The sequence below is a fragment of the Rhinoraja longicauda genome, chromosome 4 (genome assembly GCF_053455715.1).
Source record: "Rhinoraja longicauda isolate Sanriku21f chromosome 4, sRhiLon1.1, whole genome shotgun sequence".
Taxonomy (NCBI): domain Eukaryota; kingdom Metazoa; phylum Chordata; class Chondrichthyes; order Rajiformes; family Arhynchobatidae; genus Rhinoraja; species Rhinoraja longicauda.
The window spans coordinates 25,914,735-25,942,193 of NC_135956.1; the positions used below are offsets into that span (position 1 = coordinate 25,914,735).

The 27,459-nt window shown below is 42.4% G+C and overlaps 1 protein-coding gene across 1 annotated transcript in view; it reads right to left on the bottom strand.

Moving 5' to 3' along the window:
* Nucleotides 1-26,996, bottom strand: part of alkal1 (ALK and LTK ligand 1) — a 43,115-nt gene extending 16,119 nt beyond the window's left edge. Inside the window, exons 1-3 of the mRNA XM_078398542.1 lie at nucleotides 26,665-26,996; nucleotides 22,629-22,682; nucleotides 22,434-22,514 (exon numbers count right to left, since the gene is read on the bottom strand). Coding sequence (XP_078254668.1) covers nucleotides 22,434-22,514; nucleotides 22,629-22,682; nucleotides 26,665-26,974 — 445 coding nt within the window. The 5' untranslated portion in view covers nucleotides 26,975-26,996. The remainder of the gene's footprint in view (nucleotides 1-22,433; nucleotides 22,515-22,628; nucleotides 22,683-26,664) is intronic.
* Nucleotides 26,997-27,459: the final 463 nt, after the last annotated feature.

The following is a 27,459-nucleotide window of genomic DNA, read 5'->3' on the forward strand; positions in this document are numbered from 1 at the left end:
AGTTGAACTTTCACCCCTCCTTTCCTCTATTCGACGGGATCTACGGAGTTCTAGGGAAGGCAGATTCTCTGCCGCTCCCTGTCCTCCTCCACCTGACGTCTCCCCCCCGTCTTCCCTTGGTTGTTCGGGTATAGACCCGGAAAGGGGAGGCGGTGGGACCACGTATGGTGGTGGCAAATGTTCCAAGGGATCCCATTTGGGAACATTTGGTTCTTGTTTACCTGCCAATTCTAGTAAACGTACCTGAGGAACCCAACAGCCTGCATAACAACTTTCCTCCAGATTAGGGGAAGCTTTTGAATTAACAAACACATTTAATGCCTGCCGTACCCAATCCTCATCGGAGCCCAGTCGTGGCCACCAGACTGAACTCCCTTTTATTGGTTCCTTTGGTCAATCAAAATAACAGAATTTAATCATGATCTCCTTATTTTTATCCCCAGTGCCTCCCTCTCCCCAGAGTTGTAACATTCGCCCCAACGGACTATCGGGTGGAATGTTGGGACCTTCTTCCTTTGGTCCCTTTCCCTTGGTACATTTTTATCCCCTGGGTCATTATTTTTAACACAAGAATTACCCATCCTCCCTGTCCGACTTATCCCGTCCGACAGTATCCTCCCTGTCCGACTTATCCCGTCCGACAGTATCCTCCCTGTCCGACTTATCCCGTCCGACAGAATCCTCCCTGTCCAACTTATCCCGTCCGACAGTATCCTCCCTGTCCGACTTATCCCGTCCGACAGTATCCTCCCTGTCCGACTTATCCCGTCCGACAGTATCCTCCCTGTCCGACTTATCCCGTCCGACAGAATCCTCCCTGTCCGACTTATTCTGTCCGACAGAATCCTCCCTGTCCGACTTATCCCGTCTGACAGAATCCCCCCTGTCCGACTTATCCCGTCCGACAGAATCCCTGTCCGACTGTTCCTGTCTGACAGAACCCGCATTCGCCCCAACGGACTATCAGGCGGAATGCTGGGGTTGGGCTTACCGCCCTACCCCTCCCGATCGGAACTCCCCTCCCGATCTGTTATCCTCCCTGTCTGACTTTTCCCGTCCGACAGAACCCAATCGCCCGAATAATACTTAATAGTCAATTTTCTTACCCGGGTCCCGTGCACAGAAATTGCTCGATTGATCCCGATCAGAGTTTCCCTCCGATCCCCTGTCCGACTGTTCCTGTCGACAGAACTCCGGATACCGGATTCCCTCTTGTTTCCACGAGTCTCCTGTCCAGATATCACTCGCTCAAACCGCTGATGGCAAGCAAGGAGATCAGGGACTGCTGAAATCAGCAGGGTGCACCTTCCCTTCCTTTCGTGCCTCCGCCAAGCGGCCGGAGTGGCGATCCCGGACGAGCCCCCAAGCTTGTGAGATGTAAAATGTGAGTGCTCACAATCACGATGCCAGAGACAAAGTCGTGGAAACAAGAAATTTATTCACGAGTCTGCAGAACCGGGTGCCTCCCTAAACTGAGACACACCGAGACAAAGACAGTGCCTTCTCTTTATAGAGTACAACTTCGTTGAATCTCCCTCCCTTCTGCTGAATCCTCCTCCCCTTCGGGCTCCTTCCAATTAGAGCGCTGAGGTGCACAATCTTCTGTACCGCCCCCAGGTACCCCCCCCAGATCATACATTGTATGTGCATGGCAATTGGCAGTTCCCCACTCAGGGGCGTATTTGCAATATTCATTTATCTAGTTGAGCAAGCGCAGTAGTTATCCACATAACCCTTAGTTACCTTCACAACCCATTTCAACCCACCCCTGCTACTTTGACACTCTCCTAAATTTATGGCCCTTTGTCCAGTCTGCCTCTCTCCCCGTACCACACTCTCAGTGCTCCAACGAACATGTGGTAGTTCAATCATCCAACCTGTCTCTACCCACTGACGGTTTAATAGCCCTGTCCCCGGCATCGTGGTAGTTCATCATCCAGCCTGTCTCTGTCTCTGACGGTTTAATAGCCCTGTCCCCGGCATTGTGGTAGTTCCAGTATCCTGTTTCTGGTGGTTTAATCATCCTGTTTCTCACAGACAGCAACTTGAGTCAGAGGAATGGTCAACATTTCAGGCCGAGAACCTAGATCAGAATGAATGCCAGTTCTCAGCCAGAAACATCGGCCTTCACAGATGCTGCTGGACCTGCTGAATTCCTCCAGCAGCTTTTTTATTTTTGCTCAAGATTACAGCATCTGCCACCTCTTCCGTCTCGTGTTATGATACAGATTAGGAGCTGGGTGAGATTGTGCTGGAATGTGTATGTCTCTTGGAGAATGCTGTGATGACCCATATTTTTGGCCCCTAGATTTCGTGCAACCACTATTCCATAGGAAAGAGTAAGCAGCAAGTCATGTCCAAGCTGCAGCCAGCAAAAATTAAAGCCCTGGTGGTCATCTGATTCTTTGTGCTCATCAAATGCACTTTAATATTGAAAAATAACAAATTAAAAGTCATAACTTTGTGGAAAAACTACAACTAAAGGCAAATGACAACATGTGGTCCATAATACATTGCATGTTTAGTGCTAGGCATGTAAAATACATTTCTATCTCATGATGTTCTGTGATTGCTAGAGATTAAACTCCGAGAGAAAAATAATTGCAGTTTATATGCTGCAAAGACCTCATGCAGATGATAATGATTTGAATGAGCACAAAGGAACAAAGAGAGTAGCAGTAATGTCATATGATAAAATAAGACATGATTCAAGAGTACACAGGGAGGTGGTTGTTAAGCCCATTAAGGTCAATGATTATCTTTGTTCAATAAAAGAGAAGTCTTCAATGATATATTCTGTGAAGACTCTTTCAGTAAATTAATGATGCCTGTCGGTGATTATCCCCTCCAAAACACAGTCAGACGCAAGGGGCGGGGCCTGGAAATACAATGGCAACATTTTCATTTCCACTGAAAGTGGCGGAAATAAAAAATGGGGTGGCTTAATTATGAGTGTCCAGGCCACAGTACCTGCTTTATCCCAAACTAACGTGCTGAAAATTTACCTTGAGTTTCTTCTGTCTTTGAATCAGTGGGGAAGTTCAGACCAGAGCTCAGTTGTTTAAGTAGTGGGGATGGGGAAATAAGCAGCAGTTTTATTTAACTATGGAATTAAAGCGTAGACTTTTGCCTCACGGGCGTTTAACAGCAACTGGGTAGCACACAAAAAGGAAAGTCAGAAATTCAGTTTTCATGCCAAAAACTGAATTGCTCAAATTTACATACTTTCTATTATTGGAAAAGGATCCTAATGATTATGCAAGAAATGCATGACTAGAAATTAATTGGAGCTTCTAATGATTGTTTTTGTTTATGGACCAGTTGCGTGGAAATTCCATAGTATCCAAGTTCCAAGGCATCGGACACTAATTTTATCAACCTTTGGTTTTGGTTTATGTTTATTATTGTCACTTGTGCAGAGGTTTTGTTTTGCAGGCTATCCAATCAAACCAGATAATACTGTACGTAAGTACAATGAAGTCAAGCTCGTACAATAGGTAGAGTGCAGAGAAAGATGTAGAATATAATTCTCAGCATTGTACCTAACAGTTCCAGAGACAAAGTCCAATGTCAACAAGCCATGGACAATTACCTTAAACTTTACTTTAGAGATACAGCATGGAAACAAGCCCTTCGGCCCACCGAGTCCGTGCCGACCACTAATCACCCAGTACACTAGCCCTAATCAACACACAAGTCACAATTTTTTTACTGAAGCCAATTAATCAACAAACCTGTACGTCTTTGGGATGTTGGAGGAAACTGAAGCACCCTGGGAAAACCCATGCGGTCACAGGGAGAACGTACAAACTCCGTACAGACAGCACCCACAATCAGGATTGAACCCGGTCTCTGGCCTCTGGCACTGTAAGGCAGCTACTCTACCACTGCAACATTGTGCTGCCCCCATATTAATGTCATAATGAGACCTTTAATTAACATCTCATTGGAGATCTCAGCCCAGTGGAGTTTTTTTATAGCCATTCAACAAAGGAGATGGGTCACACCATATTACATTGTTAGGAAAGTAACATGCAGGAAGAAACTTGTAAATAGACACGCATTTGACAGCACGAAGCTATCAATGCTTTAAAATGAATTGCTTTAAGATGAATCTTTTAAGATGAATTGTTCAAAAATATATTCCGAGTTAGTTTTTCATTTGATTGGATTTCACCTAGAATTGATCACCTATATATTTCACCCATAGATTACATTCACTGTTTGCTCTTGAAATCCAAGCACTAAATTGATCCAATTTTGTACACTTTTGGCTTTTAATACTCATTTAATACTCATATGAAAACTAACAAAAATAAATTTCTAGCATTTTTGGTTTTGATGCACCATGTTCTAGCTGGTAGAGCTGTTACCTCACAGTGCCTGAGACCTGTGTTTATTCTTGATCTTGGCTGCTGTCTGGTGCAGTTTGCATGTTTTCCTTCCCACATCTGAAAAAATTTCGTTTTGATAATTGCCATATATAAATTGCTGTAATGTGTTGGGGATACATGTTAAAGTGTGTTCCCATAGAACTAGTGTGAATGGGTGATCGGTGGTCAATTAATTCAATCAATTAATCACAATGAATAACTAACCATATTTTTAAAACTGTGGGGTGATATATGATGGTGAAGCAGATAGAAGTTACAATTCTTTTTTTTCTTAATCTGGTAATACTGGGAGATCCCATTCCAATGACTTCCTGCTCTGATCACAATTCTCTAATAAATTCAAAAAAGGGACAACATTTAACATTATAATGAATCTATAATGGAATGCTTTGACAATAAATTATTATTTGCTTTGGCAAAATTACAAATAAACACAAAGTACTTGTGCTATAACTCTAGGATGTGCTCAACTAAGAAGTATTATCTAACTAAATACACCAACTTACAATAAATGATTCCATATGCAAAAAAAAGTTACAAAAACATATTAATTATCTTTTTTTTTAAAAACGAATCCTGTAGACAATAGACAATAGGTGCAGGAGTAGGCCATTCAGCCCTTCGAGCCAGCACCGCCATTCAATGCGATCATGGCTGATCACTCTCAATCAGTACCCCGTTCTTGCCTTCTCCCCATACCCCCTCACTCCGTTATCCTTAAGAGCTCTATCCAGCTCTCTCTTGAAAGCATCCAACGAACTGCAAGTATATAATTGGGGTTATCAAGTGAGCACCTCCCTTCACTAGTGTTTCGTTGAGTTAGGCCCACAACACCTCAGGAAGGCTCAACAGTCAGTTCTGGCAATCCAGAACAACCCGCTACTCAATACCCACTCTCACCACCTATGCTGCCAGTATCTACTAAATAAAGGAAGCTGCAGCCAATTAGCTCACTCTAGCAAATGCTAAACACCTGCATCCTATCTTCCACTAATCCTAGCCCATCATTAAGCTTGTAACACCACAAATCTCACCCTTGCATAAAACCGGGAAACACTCGCAGAGACTAGAATTACAGAAATACACATACTGCATGTCATACGTTTCCTTTCTGCCGCCAACTGACACTATTTCATCTCCACCAAATCCAACTACTGCCTTGCTTTGCTACCTCTGATCCTCGCTGCTCAACCTCTGCTGCCAACTCTACATATCTAAGCCTTTTCCTTTCGTAAGCTTCATCCACTAAGTTCTCCCAAGGCACTGTCAGTTCTATAAAATACACTATCCGCGGACTAACTGACAATACCACGAGATCAGGCCTCAAATTAATAGTAATTATTTCTTGTGGAACAACAAGCTTTCCTCCTAAATCTACCCGCATCCCCCAAACATTGGCTCCTCGTAACTGCCGAACTCATACCTATCTGCAAACTTCCCTCCTCTACCTTTCTCTCCCTCGTGGACAAAATGAATTGCTGCAATCCCAGTCCTGATGCGTACTGAATTCACCTGAACTCTCCTCCTTTCAATTGCTGCAGCTCTGCACTTCAATGCCTGGTTATGCCGCCAAGTATACCAACCCCGAGAAAGACTAGTCCTACATCCTGACAAAATATGCCTCAACGTTGCACCTCTGAACACAAGGGACATGCCGGGAGCCACCTACCCATTGTTTGAGGTTCTCTAGTGATGGCAGAACATCATAAATAGCCCTTATAAGGAAACTTACATGACCCGCCTCCATGCACCACTGGTCCCTCCAGCTAAACCTCCCCTTTTCCAGTTCATCCACTGTCTCTGCTTAACCTGAGCTACTGCCCTTACACATCTCTGCTTCCTCCCGACGACGTACCCGCTGTACAACCAATTTCCTCCTTTCTGTTGGACCTGCCTTGCTCCACATTACTTTCCCCGTGCTGAGCCCCGAGGTCTCCTTTCCCTTGCAGCACCCTATCAACAATATCCGTATGCCACAGAGCTGCTTGTGCTTCTTCTACTGCCTGCCTTGAGTTCCACTTCCTCCCTCTAATTACACTCGGCACCAGATTACTAACGAAGGTATCCTTACTCCCTGATAATTGCAACTCTAACCTCACCTTAACACACTTAAACTCCTCCGTTAGGCTAGACAATGGTAAATGGAGAATACCTTTCCCATATACAGTAAAGCCACATCACCAAGACACCATGGAACTCCGAACCATTTCCTAATATATGAACTAACCAATCTCTCTAACCTTTCCACCTAAGAAATTGGCACCTCATATACTGTCAATGGCCACATCAACCTAGGGAATAGCCCAAACTGCAAACACCACAATTTCAACTTGCCTGGAAGCCCTGACTTCTCTATCCTTACTAACTCATCAAAACATCCTTTCTAAGTTGCTGAACCTGTTCAGTGTCATCCAACTTCCTGTATACCATCTATGATGTCAAGAATTACTCTTCTGTGAGAAACTACTTCAGATAAATTCAAAGTATCAGCAGTTCAGAACTTTTTCATTAAGATGAGCTTACTTCGAGTTTAGTGTGCCAATATTAGACATCATTTTAATTCCAATGCTTTGCAATTTCTGAATGAAGGGCAAAGTTGCTTTGGCTCATTGCAGGAACAGAAAGCAAAGAGAAGAAAAGATGGCTCCAGAGGAATTTCTTTCCATTTAGGGACAGAGTCTCACAGCACTGAAACAGGCCCTTCGGCCCAACTTGCCCATGCCGACCAAGATGCCCCATCTACACCACTGGTACCACCTGCCCATATCTCTCTAAACCTTTCCTGTCTATGTACCTGTCAAAATGTTGTTATAGTACCTGCCTCAAGAACCTCCTCTGGCAGCTCATTCCCTATACCCAGCACCCTCCGTGTGAAAATGTTGCCCCTCAGACTCCTATTAAATCTTTCCCCTCTCACGCTAAACCTATGGTTCTTGATTCCCCCACTTTTGGTAAAAGACTATCTGTTCACCTTATCTATTCCTTTCACAGTCTTATACACCTCTACAAGATCACCCCTCCTCCTCCTGTGCTCTGAGGTATAAAGTCCTGGCCTGCCCAACTTCTCCCTATAGCTCAGACCATCTAGTCCTGGATTTTTTGCAGCTTATTGATATCTTTTCTACAGCAAGAATTAAAGGGGATACATTCAGATAATGTAATCTCATTGAAAGGTTAATTTGATTAAATTCACCAAGATCTGTGATACTGTGCATTGTACAGAATTATTGAAACGCTAACCAATTAAATGGAAATATTAACCTCGCTGCTTGTGGTCCAGTTTAGAGGAGCAGTAATGAAATAAAACAACACAAAGAAAGAGACTAGTCTTTATCCAAGCCTTCAATTTGAGCCTGAAACTGGGGAGAGTTCCACAGCTGTGGAAAACATCCTGCGTGGTACCGGTACCAAAGACGCCGCACCCGAAGGAACTCAACAGCTCTAGGCCGGTGGCACTGACATCACACCTGATGAAGACACTGGAGCGTCTGGTCCTCACCCATCTCTGCCCCCTGGTGAGACCATCATTGGATCCGTTGCAGTTCGCCTACCAGACTTGCATCGGGGTGGAGGACACCATCATCTACCTACGGAACAGAGCTTTTTCACACCTGGAGAAGCCGGATAGTACTGTGAGAATCATGTTCTTTGATTTCTCCAGTGCATTCAACACCATCCAGCCGGGGCTTCTGGGGGGCAAGCTGGAGCACACAGGAGTGGATCACCACCTCACATCCTGGATTCTGGACTACCTCACCAACCGCCCACAGTATGTGAGGACAAAGGACCTGGTCTCGGACAGGGTGGTCTGCAGCACTGGGGTTCCACAGGGAACAGTGCTAGCTCCATTCTTGTTCACCCCGTACACTGCGGACTTCAGGCACAGCGCTGCAAAGTCCTATCTACAGAAGTTCTCTGACGACTCTGCCATCGTCGGCCTCATCACGGGCGACGATGACAGGGTGTACAGAGAACTGATTAAGGAGTTTGTGGAACGCGGGGAAAACCAGGGAGATGGTGGTAGATTTCCGCAGGCGCAGCCAGGTCTCCCTGACACCGGTGAACATCCAGGGAATGGACATCGAGAGGGTGGATTCTTATAAGTACCTGGGTGTCTACCTCAACAATAAACTGGACTGGACTGAAAACACCGATGCGCTATACAGAAAGGGCCAGAGCAGACTTTATCTGCTAAGGAGATTCAGGTCCTTTGGAGTGCAGGGGGCACTCCAAAGGACCTTCTACAACACGGTGGTTGCATCAGCCATTTTCTATGGAGTGGTCTGCTGGAGCAGCAGCATCTCAGCGGCGGAAGGGAAGAGACTCGACATAGTTGGTCAGGAAGGCCGGCTCTGTCCTGGGTTGCCCCCTCGACTCAGTACAGGCGGTGGGAGAGAGGAGGACGATGGCAAAGTTAACATCGCTGCTGGACAACGACTCCCACCCCATGCAGGACACTTTCACTGCACTGAGTAGCTCCTTCAGTGTCAGACTCCTTTACCCCAAGTGCATGAAGGAGAGATATAGTAGGTCCTTCCTTCCCGCTGCTGTGAGACTGCACAACCAGCACTGCTCCCAGCAGACGAGTCAACAGGAATAGTTAAGAACACACAGAAAACTGATGACAATTTATCCTTGTCTTTACTTTTATTTACAATGTCTTGATATCCACTTTGCTGCTGTAACACTGTAAATTTACCCGGTGTGGGACAAATAAAGGATTATATTATTATTATACCAATAGAAATTGATGTTCAGATCTCATCTGCATTTTCAAAGCAAGCTGATCGCTCAGTTGTAACTGAATTAATGAAAAGGCATTTAACATTGTTGTTGGCTGTACCGAGTAAAACGTTTGGAGCAGACTCACGATCGACACAAAGTTCTGGAGTAACTCAGTGCATCAGGCAGCATCTCTGGAGAAAACAGATGGGTGACATTTCGGGTAGAGACCCTTCTTCAGATTCTACATTGGAGTAGACTCTGACAAGTGGAGCTATTGTAACATTTGTACAATCAGATTAGCAGTCGTGCCCCCGTTCAGAACAGCAAGAAGTTTTTCATTTTATTATGTGTTGGTGCCTTCAGTTCACCTGGCGACTCCTAAACTGGGAGAATGCAATGCATTTCTTGTTCATTGTAATTTCATTGAACATGAAGACCTGCCGCCTCGTAACACCAGAGACTCGGATTCGATCCAGACTATGACTGAATGGGTTCCTCCCACACTCCAAAGACGTACAGGTTTGTAGGTTAATTGGCTTGGTATAATTGTAAATTTTCTCTAATGTATGTAGGATAGTGTAAGTGAGTCAGGACCGCTGGTCGGTGTGGACTTGATGGGCCGAAGGGCCTGTTTTCGTGCTGTATCTCTAAACTAGACTAAACCTCGGGGTTTTCTTTGGGTGCTCCGGTTTCCTCCCACATTCCAAGAGCATGCAGGTTTTTAGGTTAATTTTATAAATAGCCCTGGTGTGTAAAAGTGACTAACGTTGTAAAGAAATCTTTCAACAAGAGGTAGTCTTAATGTAATGGAAGGTAAAAATAATTGTGATTTATGAATTTAAAAATGGAACCAAAGACCTTGCGCAGTAAAAAAAAAATCATTCCACAGTAATTGTGTTTAAGATTCTGATCTGGAATATTTTGCTTTGCATCTTGTATGTTGTTTCGCTGTGCACGTTATCTCTGAACTGTGGTTAATAATATAAGATTCATAAGGACAGATGCACCAGGCACCCTGGCTTAGATTAATCTGGTTATCTACTCAGACAAAGCCACATTTAGTACAATACTTCTGTATAAAATGGTTGTAAAGAGGTGACTAAGCAGTGTTGCAGGCTACATTATACCTTTATTAAGTCCTCAATTTTTTATCATCTCCTCTGTCAATTGCCTGTATAAAAAAAAAAATTAAGAGTTCGGGGCAGTCTCACTTTAAATCCTGTTAGCATAACTGCTTTGAATGTTGTATTAAATTGCTATTTTCCCCTCAAAGAAGTCACAAGATGAAAAGTATGGTGAACTGAAAATGCTAATCCACAATTGTTTTTCGCTGAGCTAGTTTCAAACACATTTCAGGAGACCTCTGCATTACATTTCATAGCTGAATACTCCAAGTTATTTCTGATTTTGGAATGAATGCCCAATGGGAAATTTCTTGAATTTCTTTTCGCCTTTCAAGATTTACATAAATACATTTTGTTCAATTACCAAGGTTCATGATATCCATTTGAATACAGCATAGTCCATTAAAAGTTTCGGTTAAAGCAATACCATCTGAAAGAAAGATGCCTAGTTATCGAGTAGGAAAGTTATACGAGCCTGTGAATCACTGCTTAATTCAACTAGCTTCCTGCCTCCTCCATATTAATTTATCCAGCATCATCAGAAGTACAAATATTACTCAGAAAGAAAATATTATCAGAATATAGGCATCACATCTGTTGTTTGTCCTGGGTTAATAAGAGCAACATTTGCGTCGCTCATTATCCTTCAAAGCATCGAAAAGAAAATGCTTGATTCACTACACACCAACTTCTTGTTTACCTTGTAATTAAATAAATTAGGACAGGAAAAAAAAGAATTTCTAAAATGTCTCTGTCTTTATAGTTACCCAGAGATCTGCAGCATACTTCAAGGTCTTTGCATGCTCTTCCAATACAATTGCTCTACTCTTTTAAATCACTTTTCTACCAGTATATTCTGCACTCTGTATCTTTCTCTTTTATCTATTTTACTTGATTGTATGACATGGTTGTATGTATAGTATATCCAATCTGTTGCATGCAATAATCCTTTGGGTTGTCGGAGGTCTGGTCAGCTCAGGAAGGCTACAGGTTGGTGGCCATCTCAGAAGTGGCAATCTTGATTATTTTGATGAGAGATTAAGCCATTATATCAATCTCCTTTTTATGCCATTACATTTCCACAGGGCAAATCAACTTCAGAGTGGAATTCCTTCTGATATAAAATGGGGTTAGGCAACATACTTAAATGTCAAGATTTCATAATCAAAGACAGCCAACATTAGACCCCCTCATTGACAAGATCATAAAATAGTTTTTGTGAGGGAAGTCATTTAATCCACCAAAGTCATCTATTCAGAGAGGTGCTGAACTGTACATCAAACCCCATCCCTGTCAAACCTGACCTCAGAAGCAACCAATAGTTTTCTTTTTACGATTTCTTCTATCCTTTATTTTATCTGGAGGATAAATTCAGCACTATGGATCTTAGGTTGAGGTCTATGCGGATATAAAAACTGGTACAAAACTTGGTCCAGTCACAGTCAATCTGAACCCAACATAGCTTGGGAACTTATAATTTTATTCTTTCCATAGTCACCCCAACCCAACCATAAATAAGGCAATCCCAAACATGCTATTAATTAGTTTCTGCACGGGACATCAAATCTATATACTAAAACTCCCGTTTGTTTGTTAGTTTGTTCCTGAACTACAGCCAAAATGGTACACGATAGTGTGAATATTTTAGGCCCACCTTACTCACTGTCATCCCTTTGGTGCTAATGGAAGAAGTTTCATTGAAATTGGTGTTATATTTTTAAAGTTATTCACATTTTAAAGTTTAAATTTATCTCCTAGGGAAGGAGGGAGGGCGGGGAGTGGAAGGGGGAGGGAGGATAAGGGGGTTGAGGGGGATGGAGTGGGGGGAAGGGAGGGAGGGAGGGAAGGAGGGGGGATAAGGGGGGGTGGAGTGAGGGGAAATGGGGAGGGGAGAAGGGTGGAGGGGAGAGGGGGGAGGGGAGAGGGGGGAGGGAGTGGTGGAGGAAGGGAGGGGGAGAGGGGGGAGAGGGGAGGGGGAGTGGGGTAGGAGAGGGTGCTGCACCAATGCAGGAGAGGTTTGGGCCCAACGGGTCCACTTCGTCTAGTATTGATTAAAACCGACACATGCACTGACATTCTAAACAACTCATTCTGACCTGAATAATGTCCTCACCCATGCTGGCACATCATGTCCCAACCTGACTTCAACTATCAAAGTGCAAATTTGAAACATACAGTCAAGAGCCTTAGTGCACTGGTTAAATAACTATATTCTATATTCAGGTCATAATTTAGATAATATTTCCAGCATCCTTTTTCCCTTTAGTTTCCTTAAATCTTAAGTTTCCTTCAAAATCATATCTCAGATATCTCCTTTCAAAATGGTCCATATTTCTCCAGATATTTATTATAAATCAGATCCATGGCATTAAGGGATCAACCTTTTGGCTCTTCGTAACGCTGCTATCAATATTTGAATATCCACCTCTCATTCAAGTGATCACAGCTGCATGCTGTATTCAAGAGCTGTATCGTGATCCTAATTTCCTCCCATTCCTGACAAACATTCCACCAGCTTTGTTGATTACTAACCTATTTTACTTGCATCCATTCAATGTTGTGTGGTCCAAATTATGTTTTTCACTTTCATCTCAGCTATTTCTGGACTATTTATAGAAATGCATGTAACTTATTTCCTTCCAGTAAACAATACTCTACGTTTGTCTGTACTAAATTATATGGTAATTGTTCTAGCCATATCTGTACTATAACAACGCAGTGAAATTTAAAGTTAGTCACGAATGTTGAATGTTCTTAACAAGTTTCTGGAAAATGTGATGGTCCGCATATTCTGAAGTAGGTCTGCTGTCTACAGGCACATCTGTCGAATATCATCTCCCTTTCCAGAAATCCAAATGCACGGCATGGGGGCTATTGTGCCAGAGTCCCCATCCCTCTATGCTGGGGTAAAAGCTTGGTTAATTTGAAAAGACCCATCTAATTAAAAACATTAAACTGAAAATCTCACCATCCTTTTTTTGCCCCCTAATTTGAAGATTTAAAATCCCCCTTTGAGATTAACAGGGATGGAATCATATGCTTTGTCGACCTTGGTGCGGTATCTGAGAGGCAGGTCCTCATCATGATGCTGGAAAATACCAGCAACCCAGGACTCACTAATGGGCACTTCACTTAATACTTCACTTAGACTGGTCAATTTTGCAAAAACAATGAATGAATTGCACTACCCGAATAAATTGATGAACCGACTGAGTTTCTAGCACAAGCCAACAGCTTTTGTGGTTGATTTCATGGTACCAGCCCACAATTGCTGCATTTATTGACAACTTTAGCACAGGCTAAACTTTACCCATGACAGCACTCCCATCAGAGTCACACTAAGGATGGCACAGTGGCGCAGAAGCGCTGCCTCACGCCGCTAGCGACCTGGGCTCAATCCCGACTATGGGTGCTGTGTATGAGGAGTTTCTGCGTTGTCCCTGTGATCATGTGGATTGGGTGCTCTGGTTTCCTCCCACATTCGGCACGGTAGCTCAGCGGTAGAGTTGCTGCTTTACAGCGAATGCAGCGCCGGAGACGCAGGTTCGATCCTTACTACGGGTGCTGTACTGTAAGGAGTTTGTACGTTCTCCCCGTGACCTGCGTGGGTTTTCTCCGAGATCTTCGGTTTCCTCCCACACTCCAAAGACGTACAGGTATGTAGGTTAATTGGCTGCGTAAATGTAAAAATTGTCCCTAGTGGGTGTAGGATAGTGTTAATGTACGGGGATTGCTGGGCGGCACGGACTTGGAGGGCCGAAAAGGCCTGTTTCCGGCTGTGTATATATATGATATGATATGATATGATGATTCTAAAGACGTGCAGGATTGTGGATAATAGGCTTCTGTAAATTGCCCTTAGTATACAAGAGATAGAACTGGTGTGCAGGAAGGAACTGCAGATGCTGGTTTATACCACAGGTAGAAGTTTATACCAAAGGTAGATACAAAACACTGGAGTAACTCGGCGGGTCAGGCAGCATCTCTGGAAAAAGCAATAGGTAATGTCTTGGGTCGGAACCCTTTTACAGACTGAAAGGTAGAGGTGGATGGGGGGGGGAGGGAGAATGCAGGAGTGGACTCAGTGTGCCCAAGGGCCTGTTTCCATGTTGTATCTCTAAGCATCTAAGTGTCCTGTATCATTGATCTTATCCACAGATAACAAGATCAGCGTGGAAACATCCCATTTGTTTAGGGCAGGAGGGAATGTACTCACACAGGAACATTTTTGGTTGATGTGGTTCTGCTCAGGATCTGAGTAAGAGGATAAGCATTGGGCTACTAAAAATTCCTTGCACAAGAACAAAGTCCTACTGAAGTAAACATTAATCGGATGAAACTGCTGCCCGGAGAATAATAGACTTTATTGTAAATTGATTTAATTCAGTTGATTTAAATGTATTTAATCGCTTTACTGGTATCAGTGTTTTTAGTGCTTTGTGTATAATTAATTTTATTTTTACTTCTTTAATACTTCCCACAAGCATTTCAATGGGACTCTTGCAAGTTAGTAACCAGTTACTCCAGCACTTTGTTTTTTTTGTAAACCAACATCTTCAGTTCATTGCTTCTCTATTTTCTATGTCTTGGTAAGATGGCTCCCGAGAATAGGTATACATTGAAGTCCTTGTAATCATGCCACCCATTGTATGACAGTAGATTCAGTGACAGTCTCTTTCCAGTTATTATCAGGCAACTAATCCATCCTAGCATCAACTGGAGAGCAGTCCCGACCTTCTATCCACCTCATTGGAGACCCTCTGACAAACTTTAATCGGACTTTACTACACTTTATCTTGCACCAAACATTATACCTTTTATTCTGTATCTGTACACAATGGACAACTTTATTATAAGGCACAGAAGGCAGTGGAGACCAATTCACTGGATGTATTCAAGAGAGATTTAGCTCTTAGGGCTAACGGAATCAAGGGAGATGGGGAAAAAAGCAGGAACAGGGTACTGCCATGATCATATTGAATGGTGGTGCCGGCTCGAAGGGCTGAATGGCCTACTCCTGCACCTATATTTGATGTTTCTATGTTTCTAATCATGTATAATCTTTCCGTTGACTGGAAAGCATGCAACAAAAAGCTTTTCACTGTACCTCGGTGACATGCGACAATAATAACCTAAGCTAAACTAATGCTGGTGGGCCAGGTCTTCAGTTACTCTACGACTACACTGGAAGAAACAATATGCTCTAACGGCAGGCAGATAGTAGAGTGTCTGCCCCAGTATATTATTACAAATCTGTAAGAAACTTGAAGTGCCATCACAGTGCCATCCTACTTCTTATGAGCAAATCTCAGACAAAAATAGTTATATAACGGTGTTTTGAGGAAAAGTTTGATCTCGTCTGTTCAGACAAAGTCTGAGTTACAGTGTTGACCCAACACTGAATTTACAGATTTAGTCTCCTGAAAGACAGAAGAATGGGCCAGAAACTTAATACCCATCATAACACGAATACATCGTCGGGAGGAGAGATAAGGAGAAAATTGTTGAGAGAGGACAGCAATATCTGCCACAGTTAACCATGATCACAAGTTCCTGGAGGCACAATAATATGTTTTCTCGGCCAACTTGTACCAGAATGTTCAATTATCAAGATTCCATGTCGAAAGATTCCGTTATGATGTTGCAAAATATTATCTATCCTTAGGCTGACATGAAACCAAGCTCTTTTGAAAGATTTCACAGTTCTACTTCAAAGGAATGGAAGGGAGTTCTCCCAGTGTCCTGGCCAACTTACAACTAGCAACCATTATCACTGGAAATTAGTTACAAAATCGTTTACCTCACGTTCTCTTGGTTGCCTTGCTGTATATCTGATTGTACTTCAAATAAGTAGCTGTTGTGTTTCTTTGGAATAATTAAATGCCTTGAGAGGTGATCACAAAATACAAATCTCGTTTCATCATTTTGCCTTTAAATTCACACACTGGAAGATTGTAAGGAAAGTACTTCAAGAAAATGCTTTCTTAGTTGCTGCCTCACAGATTGTTTTGGATAAAGTTTGGCTTCAGAGACACTCCTTTGTGTTACTTACCACAACAAAGAAGGTGGACATTCATTCCATCAGTCCTATGCCGTTTCCCAGTAGAACAAAGAAGAGTACTCAATAGGAATAGGCACTTTGGCCACAATGCCTGTGTCGAACATGATGCTAAGATAGAGTAATCTCATCTGCCTGCACATGATTCATATCCCTCCTGCATATCCATGTACTTCGTAAAATGCACTATAATATTTGCTTTCACCACCAACCCTGAAAGCATGTTTCAGACACCCACACCTGTTTAAAAATAATGGCCCACACATCTCCTTTAAACTTTGCTCCTCTCACCTTAAAGCAATGTCCTGTAGTCTTTGACATTTCCACCCTGGGGAAAAAACATTCTGACTGTCTATCTTATCTGGTTACTTCATCATTTTAGTTGCTTCTATTAAGTCTCCTCTCAACTTCTAGCATTCCAGAGAACATAATCCAAGTTTGTCCAACCTCTCCTTGTAGCTGAAAGCTCCTAATCCAGGCAGGATTCTGGTAAGCCTTTTCTGCACCCTCTTTCCTGTGGTGACCAGAACTGCAAACAATACTCTGCAGCCTAACCAAAGTATTCCACAGCTATAATTTTTTATTTCACCTCCAACCTGAACTCTGGATGATCTTGCACAGGTTTCTTCCCTTCCCCACCATCTGTATTCCTTCCACCAGCTTCACAACATTTCTATCCTCAAGCTTCAGAATTTGCAACTTGTTATCCTTTTGGGCTCACACCCACCTTTTCATCTCTGACCTTTGTCCAACAATCTGCCTGTGTTCACCTATTATCAGCCATACTCTGTCCTGCCCCTCCACTCTTCCAGCTTTCACCCCCCCCCCCCAGCTGCAATCAAGGGTGAAGGCGGCCCTTGTCACCAATCCATGTTCTCCAGAGATGCAGCCTGACCCAGAGTTACTCCAGCACTTTTATATTTTTCTTATAGAGCTACCTCAGGACTTCCTGACTCTTTTGCTCTTACACTCAACACCAATCCCATCAAGACAAACAATTCCATCTGTCTCATTCCCCATCTCCTGTACCCCTGCAACTTATTTTCTCTCAACTGCCAATAACCCATCCTATATTATTTCAACCATTTAATTTACAGCAACAAATTAATCCACAGCACATACGATTTGGATATGGGAGAAAATGTGAGCACCCAGAGGAAGCCCATACAATCACAAAAAGGATTACCAACTCCACACAGACAGCAGTCAAGGTCAGGATGGAACAGAATCCCACGGTGCCAAATTATCATGCCACCAAGTTACCACAGAGGCCATATGTAAAAACAATGATTCTGAATGGTAGCTCAAAATCTCTGGGACACTCTATACAGTGGACAAAGTAACTTGTAGTTAAAAACTGGGGATATCTCTTTTACTTGATCATTGTGGAACTCATGCACTATTTGAATGGAATGACACCTCCTCATTCATGACTCATTCACTGCCGTTCACTGACTCATTAATATTTTGATCGAGAAATTAGAATATCCTTTCACAAGCAATTCTTGCACAACGCTTCTTGAAACATGAAGCTCTCATGTTTTTGGGGGGCTTCCTGGGTGCATGGATATGTTGTAACCCGTCTGTTGCCACCTATAAAGATTATATTCAGGTGCTTACTGATAACATCTAATGCTGTAATAATTGTATTACAGGAGAGGCAGGCAACATCTGAGGCTCCCAGAAAGAAGAGAGCAAACAAAGTTTGAGATCCAAATTGTGAAACTCCATGGGGGCCAAGTGTATTTGATTGAAACTTAGGCAATGAGATTCACAACGGCACCTAGTAGGGTCAAGATGAATTGCTTCATTCTTGTCTTCAGGTGCACATGTGCCACTCACAATGGGGGTAGGGGGACAAACGAAGATGATGACTACGGAAATGATGATGATAAGAACATTGCTAAGGATGTTAGATTAGAATTAGGCAAGGGTAATAAGGGATAAATCAAGGAAAGAGAAATGAAACAAAGTAACTAGTAATTATGATTTAACTAAATGCCAATGTAGGTTCAGGGGGCTGAATGATTTAATCCTGTTTCCATGCTGCAAGTACGTTAAGGAGTCATATTTGCCAGGCATAGACGTGGAGTTGTTACCTCCAAAGTCTCCCTTGTCCTGGGAATATCTGGCAAGGCACAGTGAGGCTTCAGCAGCGAGCAAAACTTGGACAGATTTTTGTCTCCTATCAAAGTTGTCAAGGAATTTCATATTATTTAAATGTCTCTGCCATTCAGAGATTTTTTTTTTAAACTATCAAACATTGATGCATAAAGTTGAAAACAATCGATAACTTTTTTTGGGGGGGAAAAAAAATGTTAATTTAAAACCCATAATATAATTTACAAACCACCAGGGATATGAAAACTTTGAGCCTGCTGAATGCCAATGTTAAAGAGGCGTAAAGCTCCATAGCCCTTCCGCCACTGGGAAGATCCGACCACAACCTGGTTCACCTCCTACCCAGGTATAAGCCAATGGTCAAGAGGCTGCCTGTAACTACAAGGTCAGTGAGGAGGTAGTCACAGGAGGCCTATGATGCTTTACAGGGCCGTTTTGAGAACACAGACTGGGACGCACTCTGTAGTCCCCATGGCGAGGACACTGATGGACTCACGGACTGTTATCAGCTGCATAAAGTTCTGTGTGGATAACATCGTCCCTGAGGAGACTGCTCACTGTTTCCCCAACATCAAGCCCTCCTCAGGGACGACGTTATCCACACAGAACTTTATGTAGCTGATAACACAGTCCGTGAGTCCATCATCAACAAGCCCTGGGTCACCAGTGACATAAAGGCCCTTCTCAATCAGAAGAAGAGGGCCTTCAGCAATAGTGACAGTGAGGAGATGAAATGGGTGCAGAAAGACCTGAAGGCAAGACAGAGACAGGACAAAGACGATTACAGGAGGAAGCTGGAGTGGAAACTTCAGCAGAGTGGGATGAAGAGTATTACAGGCTACAATAAGACCAGTGGCCTGGGGTGGAAAAGCAATCGGGACTGGGCCAATGAGCTAAACCTGTTTTTTTAATAAATTTGATGGTGGGGCCTCTGCCCACCCTTCCCCCTGCTCCCCACCAGACGCTCCCCCTCAATCCCTCTGGTTCAATTCCTCTGTCCTTTCTTTGCCAAGCCTGACCATCAAGGCTAAGCAGGTGAGGAAGCTGAGCAGACTCCACCCAGGCAAAGCCACGGGTCTCGATGGTGTCAGCCCTAGGGTAACCAAGGCGTGTGCCAGCCAGCTGTGCGGAGTACCCCAGCATATCTTCAACCCAAGTCTGGAGAGGGTTCCTGTGATGTGGGAGACATCCTGCCTGGTTCCTGTATCAAAGAGGACATGCCACAGCTCCTCCAATGACTATAGAAGGGTGGCGCTGCCTTCACCTATCATGAAGTCCCTGGAGAGGCTGGTCTCACTCACCTGCGACCCCTGGTTAAACCCTATCTGGACCGCCTGCAGTTCGCTAACCAAACAAAGATGGGGGTTGAGGATGCCATCATTCACCAGCTCCATCGTTCCTATGCTCACCTGGATAAGCCGGGAAGCATTGTGAGTGTCATGTATTTTTACTTCTCCAGTGCTTTTAACACTGTGAAGGAAGAAACTGACAAAGCTGCGGGTGGATACTCCATTGGTGTCCTGGATCACCAACTATCTGACTGGATGACCACAATATGTCAGGCTTCAGAACTGTGTCTCGGACATGGTGGTGAGCAACACAGGGGCCCCCACAGGGGATGGTCCTCTCTCCCTTCCTGTTCACCATCTATACCTCGGATTTCAGATATAACTCCGCCTCCTGCCACCATCAGAAGTTTTCAGATGACTCTGCAATTGTGGGCTGCATCAGTGAGGGGAGGGAAGCTGAACACAGAGGTGTAGTCAATGACTTTGTTGAGTGGTGTGGGCTGAATCACCTGCAGCTCAACACTGACAAGACTAAGGAGTTGGTGGTGGACTTTAGGAGGGGAGGAACACCCCTGTCCCCTGTCTCCATCAATGGTGTGGATGTGCAGTTTACCAGGGAGTACAAATACCCTGGAGTGTACCTGGACAGTAAACTAGACTGGTCTAGGAATGCTGCGGCCCTGTACAAGAAGGGACAGAGCCAGCTGTACATTTTGGGAAGGCTCTGCTCCTTCAACGTCTGCAGTAAGATTCTACAGATGTTCTACCAATCGGCGGTAGCCAGTGCCAGGTTTTTCACTGCCGTGTGCTGGGGCAGCAAGGCGAAGGCCGCGGACACCAATAGGATCAACAAACTCATCAGAAAGGCTGGCTCCCTCCTGGGGGCGGAGTTGGATTCTTGGGAGATGGTCTTGGAGGGGAGGATGCTCCTCAAACTGTGGAACATCCTGGACAATACAGCTCACACCCTCCATGACACACTGGTCAACCTGAGGAGTACTTTCAGCAACAGACTGGTTCCACCAAAATGCAATACAGAACACCACAGGAGATCTTTCTTCCCTGTGCCTATCAAACTGCACAATTCCTTCCCCTTCTGTCATCAGGTAGACTGAGACTGAGACTGAGACTGCCCCCCACCCCCTCACATCCTCAATCTTTGCACATCCCTAAAGCCTTACCCCTTGTCACTTTATTTTCATGTTTCATGTATTTTGTATTTTTTTATGACTGTTGGCAAATTAATTTCCCTCCTGGGATAAATAAAGTTCTATCACATCATATCGATTTGTATTAAAGCTATGCAAGGCATAATAACTTTTACAAACATTTTCCTTCTCCACGCTATAGCTGTAGAATTCCCCATTCAACTGACCAGTGTCCTCGCATCTACAACTGGGCCTGTCCGGCAATTCCACAACGTAATGTGTCAGCAGGTAGACACAAAATGCTGGAGTAACAGGACAGGCAGCATCTCTGGAGAGAAGGAATGGGTGACGTTTCGGGTCGAGAAACGTCACCCATTCCTTCTCCCCAGAGATGCTGCCTGTCCCGCTGAGTTAATCCAGCATTTTGTGTCTACCTTCGATTTAAACTAGCATCTGCACTTCATTCCTACACGTAATGTGTCAGCATGTCAGTCACTAAATCACAGGATAAAGCACGTCACCCCAAGTCTGGGTCTAACTACAGTGCAAATGCCTGAAGATTGTCCGTTCGCTTTAGAAATGCCTGCCTCTGCCAGCATGATTCAGTCTACTGTTTCTGGTTAAAAACAGGAAATAATATAATTCTCTATCACTGTTAGCAATAATGTTCGAGAATAACCACAACGAAAAGTGTAAGATTATTTTGATCAGTATTTGCAAACAACATTATATATATACAAACACTGAATTCTGGTCTTCATTCTAAAAAGTAATTCCTTCCAAAAAAAAGGAAAGTCGTGGCTTCTTGTAACTAGGATCCTCCATGCTATTATTCTTTGATCGCATTTAAATCCAAGTTGAAATGGTACATATGACTATTTACATCAGCTGGACACGATTTAACATTTAAATTGGGCCTCATCAGATTCATTGGCGTTCATATGCCTATTGTGGTTAACCAGGTTAAGAACAAATGTTGATATGGAATGGGTGGCCAGAAACATGTCAAGAAATATATTTTCTTAACATATGCGAACAACAGTAGGAAACAGCAGTTAGCCATCATACTAATCAAATACCCTTAGGACTTATTTTATCTATTTTGGAGCAGATTATAATTTTCACTCAGCGACATCTGCAAACAATGTTCTATTGTCGATTAGTCCAAACATTGCTCAAAAACATTAAATCCAAAATACTTTTACATAGAAAACATAGAAAATCAGGTGCAGGAGGAGGCCATTTGGCCCTTCAAGCCAGCACCGCCATTCATTGTGATCATGGCTGAACATCCAGAACCAACCTGATTTTCCCGGTCTACCTGTGCATTCATATATAAACTTTTCATCCATTACTAACTTCACCTTTCACATCGATTCCTATTTCACTTGGCCATCCTCTCCTATCCCTTCGAGAGCTTTCTGCCCCGTTAATTCTGGTGTCTTTCTCAACCTACTCTCCTTGTCTTTCTTTACTTACTCTTCAGCTCAGAATCTCAAACTTAATGCATTGTAAAATGAAAATGAACATATTTGCCTCAATAATTGATTATAGATTAAACAAAGTTTACTTACGAGCTGGTGTGGAACAATCCCTTGTGTTGTAGTAAAGGCGCTGAAACTGCTTACTGCACTCAGATGAGAATGAGATTGGTCCTGCTGGATAAACAGGAAGAGTTTATGAGAACATTTCTGTCAGTGGCACACGTATTATAATTTTAAAACATCATAATTATGTTTTATGAATGTGTTTCAATAAAATGTTCCCACCTGCAAAATGCTTTAAAAACCTCCCTTTCAAGTTGGGGTCTCTATGGACAATCTCTGAGAAGGAAAATTAAGATTTCTTTCAATATTTTCATGGTTAAAATTGCAAATGTTTGTTATCTTTACCTGATTTACAACAAAAAAACATGAATTTACTCCCTGCAGCTTACAATACATTTGTATTAACTCAAATAATAAGTCCAAAACATTGAAAACCTTGAAGCATTTTTCACAACACATGCAAAGGCAGTTTTACTTCAACACTTGTGCATCAGGAATGTGTCACCTTCCACTTCTTGGAGAGTGGTATCACTCAAGATAACTAAAATACATTTTAAATGGTAAAATTCTGAAATGAAAACAAAGTATAAAACAATACAGTTAGTTCAAGCATAGGTTTGGCAATAAAAATATTCATATTTATTTTTTTGATTATAGGAGTATTTTGTGTTTCCATCATTTTATGTTCATCTTTATCCTGGTTAGTAATCCCACATGTAAGGTGGACCTGAAAAGTGTCTTTATTTACAGCAATGAATATATGTCAACAAGGAGGTGGGACCTTTAATCTTACTATTTTATATTTGCCATTCAATCTATCTCTTTAGTTGGAGCTGTTTCATTAAGAAATAGCCATCTGACTGGTAAACATCAAAATAGAGTTTGTCATGAACGAGAGAATATGAAGACAGTGGTCAAAATATGTCTTAGAAACTGGATGGATACTGGTTAATACACGAAGGGACACCAAGTGCTGGAGTAACTCTGCAGGTCAGGCAGCATCTCTGGAGAATATGGATAGGTTACTTATCCATGTTTTCCAGAGATGTTGCCTGAACTGCTGAATGACTCCACACTTTGTGTTCTCTTATGTTGCCATTTTGGTAAGGAACTGAAATTGATTGATAAGAAGTTGACTAAATTTCAGCAGTTTATCAGTTCAGTCAAGATCAAAATGAGTCTATTGATCTTTACACACAAATCAAATTCCATCTTAACTGAAAAACCTGAAATGCCTGAAATGGTGGGATTGGACCCTACCCGTTGTTGCCATGATTGGGATAATTGCAGTTTCCTACAACAAACATACTCAAAAAATGCACTGTAATAAAAGCTTATTAATTTATCATTATTACAATTATCTCATTATCTTTGCAAGATTGCAAATTAATATTGTCATTTGCAACTTTCAAGCTAGTTATCATGAGGGTCATCATTTTAAATCCCAAATGTGATTTGAAAGGCTGATTAATAAATCATTTTTATATTAAAAAAAGATCATGTTGAACATGTGTAAAATTGTTCCCCACTGGCATCTACAGGACATGCGAATAGTCTATTTTTTATGTGCAATTAAGCCATGAATTATGTTTTATGTGGATGCAAGTGGAAAGAAAAATTGGTTGAGTTTCCAGTGGAAAACACAATATTATCTGTTCTTTTTTGAAATCAGGACAGCAAGGTGCCAATTCAAATAGTTAATGTCATCAGATCTTGGAACATAACACATAGAACAATGCAGTACAGGCATTGGCCCTGCAGCCCACAATGTAATTGTGAACATGATGCTGATCTCTCTGTTGTGAAGAAAGAGGTATAAAATTAGATCCTACCACAAATTCCACCATCCACGCCTGCATGACATGGACCCAGATAACAAACCTACAGCTGCAATGATTTCAGCATAACTTATATATCTGTCTATATTAACTTTAGTGTAATTAACTCAACTATCTTAAGTAAGTGTGTCCATTAAAATGGTACACTGAAACATTTCATACAATTTTAAACCATTTGTTTTTACTGTGTCCACACCTGCAAGTTATTTTTAAAGAATACGAGACACAAATTACAGTGCCAAACATTTGTCTAGATCCCTCTTGTGTTAACTATGAAAATGCCCATCAAAAAAAAAAGGATTTGTTCCTTAGTTGATAAACTTTTAGCATGTGGAATCTGGCCGATGACAAGGAAGAATCTCAGTGATCTCTGCATCAGGAGCACAGGGTGGTCCAGAACTTGACCCTGCCCAAGTTCCATCTATTTCCTTCAAAGTTAGAGTCATAGAGTCATTGAATGATGTGGATTGTTAGTCTTCCCACCCCCATCTTCCATTCCAAAGCAAGGTGAAGAGGACTAGAACAATTCTGCCCTAAAACCTCAGAGTAGCTCTGTAGGAAGCATCTTTCAAAGATAATTTCAGAAGAACTTAAAGGCCCTTGGGTAACTTGTACCATGGTAATATCCTGAACCAAGGTATTGTGTTCCAGAGAGATCAATTTTACAGCCCGGAAGGAAAACGAGTCCGAATTGCCATTTCCGGTTGAAGACTCTCAGTAGTTATTTCTTTGTTGGTTCAGAAAGACTGGGTGAGAGAGTTGTATTGGGTCTGCTCTCCCTTAAAAGGCCAGATGTGAATATGATTCACTGATATGTTTTTGCAGACACCGGTGGCTCGCCATTACAATGCATTTGACTATGCTCCTGGAATGTAGGAGATTCCTGCCAGCCACTCTTCCATCACTGGATAAGTTCTTCTGGAATTTTTGCTCCTTGGTATTTAGATAGCAAGTGTCCGCAATCTTTTAAAAGCTCAAGTCCCGTCAGTATCAAGCTGTAATTCACCAACCTGTGTCAGCCTTGCTTCACTTAGTTTCAACGTATTTTAGCTTCTTAATTATAAAATGAAATCTGAGTTATGCTGCCACTTTTGGATCAGTACACAGCGTAAACTGTTTTAGTCTTTTTACAGAACTGGCATGAATTGTGACTCTTTCTTAATTTAGATTTGATAGAATTCTTCAGTAAATTGATATCCCAGTGGCAGCAATAAGACTTGTTTCTTCAATTCCTTACACACTTATTGTTCCAATCACAATCAAATAATCATATTGAGATGTGTTCTCACTGAGTGAAGAAGAAAGTGTGTTAAACTGTCCTGACAAAGGAGCCATTAGTCACAAAATCCACACAAGTTGACATCTTTGATAGGTTTAGTACAGATTATATTCCACATTACAATGGATTGTTAGTGTTAATCAATCTAAGGGGGAAGGAGAAAAGATTGACACCAAGGCCATGTTGATATCAACAGTCGTGTAAATCAGTTCATAATCAAAGAGCATGTAAACAAACAGTTTAATAATATTTTGCCAAGGATAACTGAAAATGTCTCAGTGAAAAGTTTCAGTAAATCTCAATGTTGGTACCAAGTTATACAATGTTGTCATTCACCATAAGAAATACATTTAAGTTTAAAACGATGTCTGGTTTTATTTCAAGTTGCTGTGTTTAATTGGCAACTTTTGTCTAACGATGCATATACATGCATTGATCATTTGCTTGATTGTATCAAATAGAGGTAAATTAACGTGAAATCTAAGTTGCCAGGTTTTCTTGATAAGATTATTTCGAGCAAGAGTCTACCGTTCTAATTGTGTTCAAAGATCCCATTATCCGCAGCTCAAATCAACCCCAACCATGATTACAACCCGAACTGAGGTGCACTCAAATGAAATAATGTGTCCTGTGGTAGATGAGGCACATGACCCAGCGATGGGTTTCTACTGTTTTGTAATCTGTCAAACCAGCCTTCAGTTTATCTGTTTTCATTTCCATCAAAACAGCTAATTTACTTCCCCTACCCCAGTATAAAATTCAAAAGGTTATAGATATGGCCTGTTTTGACACAGTACAAGGTAACTATTAACATGAATTCAAAGACAATTGTTAATATGTTTTTTTTACATAGGTTAACTCTTGATAAATCGGTTCGTTTGGAAATTGCTACTTATGACTTCTTGCGATAGATTAGAAGGGCAGTGATATATATTTTCTACAGGCAAAAACATCATCTTATTTAGGATTAGACACGACCTGACGGGTTGGAACCGGAACCTTTTATGCTTGGACTGCCCTAAATCCTTACATGAAAGATGGAATTAAACAAGCCTTTCTACGTACTCAAGTGTGATAACGGGGATTAAAGTCCCCGCCTTGGAGGATCCGCCCTCAGGAATATTTTCGCTTTTCTTCTTACCTATTGGTTTATCCAGCCTTGGGACAAACACCGCTTTTTCTTTGGTGAACGGTTTGTAGTCTTGATCCAAGGCGTAGAAAGTGTCATATCGTTTAACTGTGTTCCTGCTCCCGCGATTGCTGTCCCCGGCACCTTTCAAGATGAGGTCTATAGGTAGCTGTTTCGCTTTCTGCCTTAGCTCTGCTCTGCCTTCACAGTGACCCGCAGTGACCAGGAGAAGGGCGATGCCCAGCAAAGTGTGCCATCTCCGTCGACCCATCTCTACATAAAGGAAAAGTCGATTAAAGATGAGCATTCCCTTCCGAAGCATTAACAGTGCCAAGGCAACTAACTCCGTATTGCCTTCCAAATCCTGTCGGACTGAAAGTGCTCCAATCTCAGTTGGGAGGGGGTTTAAATCAGCGTGTCCAACAACCAGAGCGCTATCGCCAAGTGAACGTTTTTTAACATAAGGCTCATTAGATCAACTCTAAAGCTTCTCATCACGGGATGTGGAGGTGTCACAAGCACAACTCAGTCTCCACATTCCTGAGTTTTAACCCGTTTTACATCATGCGAGCATGTTATAACCCTTCCCTTAATGCATATTTCCTTCCAGACGTAATATCTCGTTAGGTCACATTATAGACATGGATTAGGAAAGGTATTACAAGCCAGGCTTTAGTTCAGATCCACTTTGCACACATCACTCACCGCCTTCACTTAGCAGGCTGGGGGGTTTTGCGGAGTGAGAACGCGATGTAGAAGCAACGCCGAATTTAGACGCGAAGTCTAAACGTTTTTGGGACGTTTACA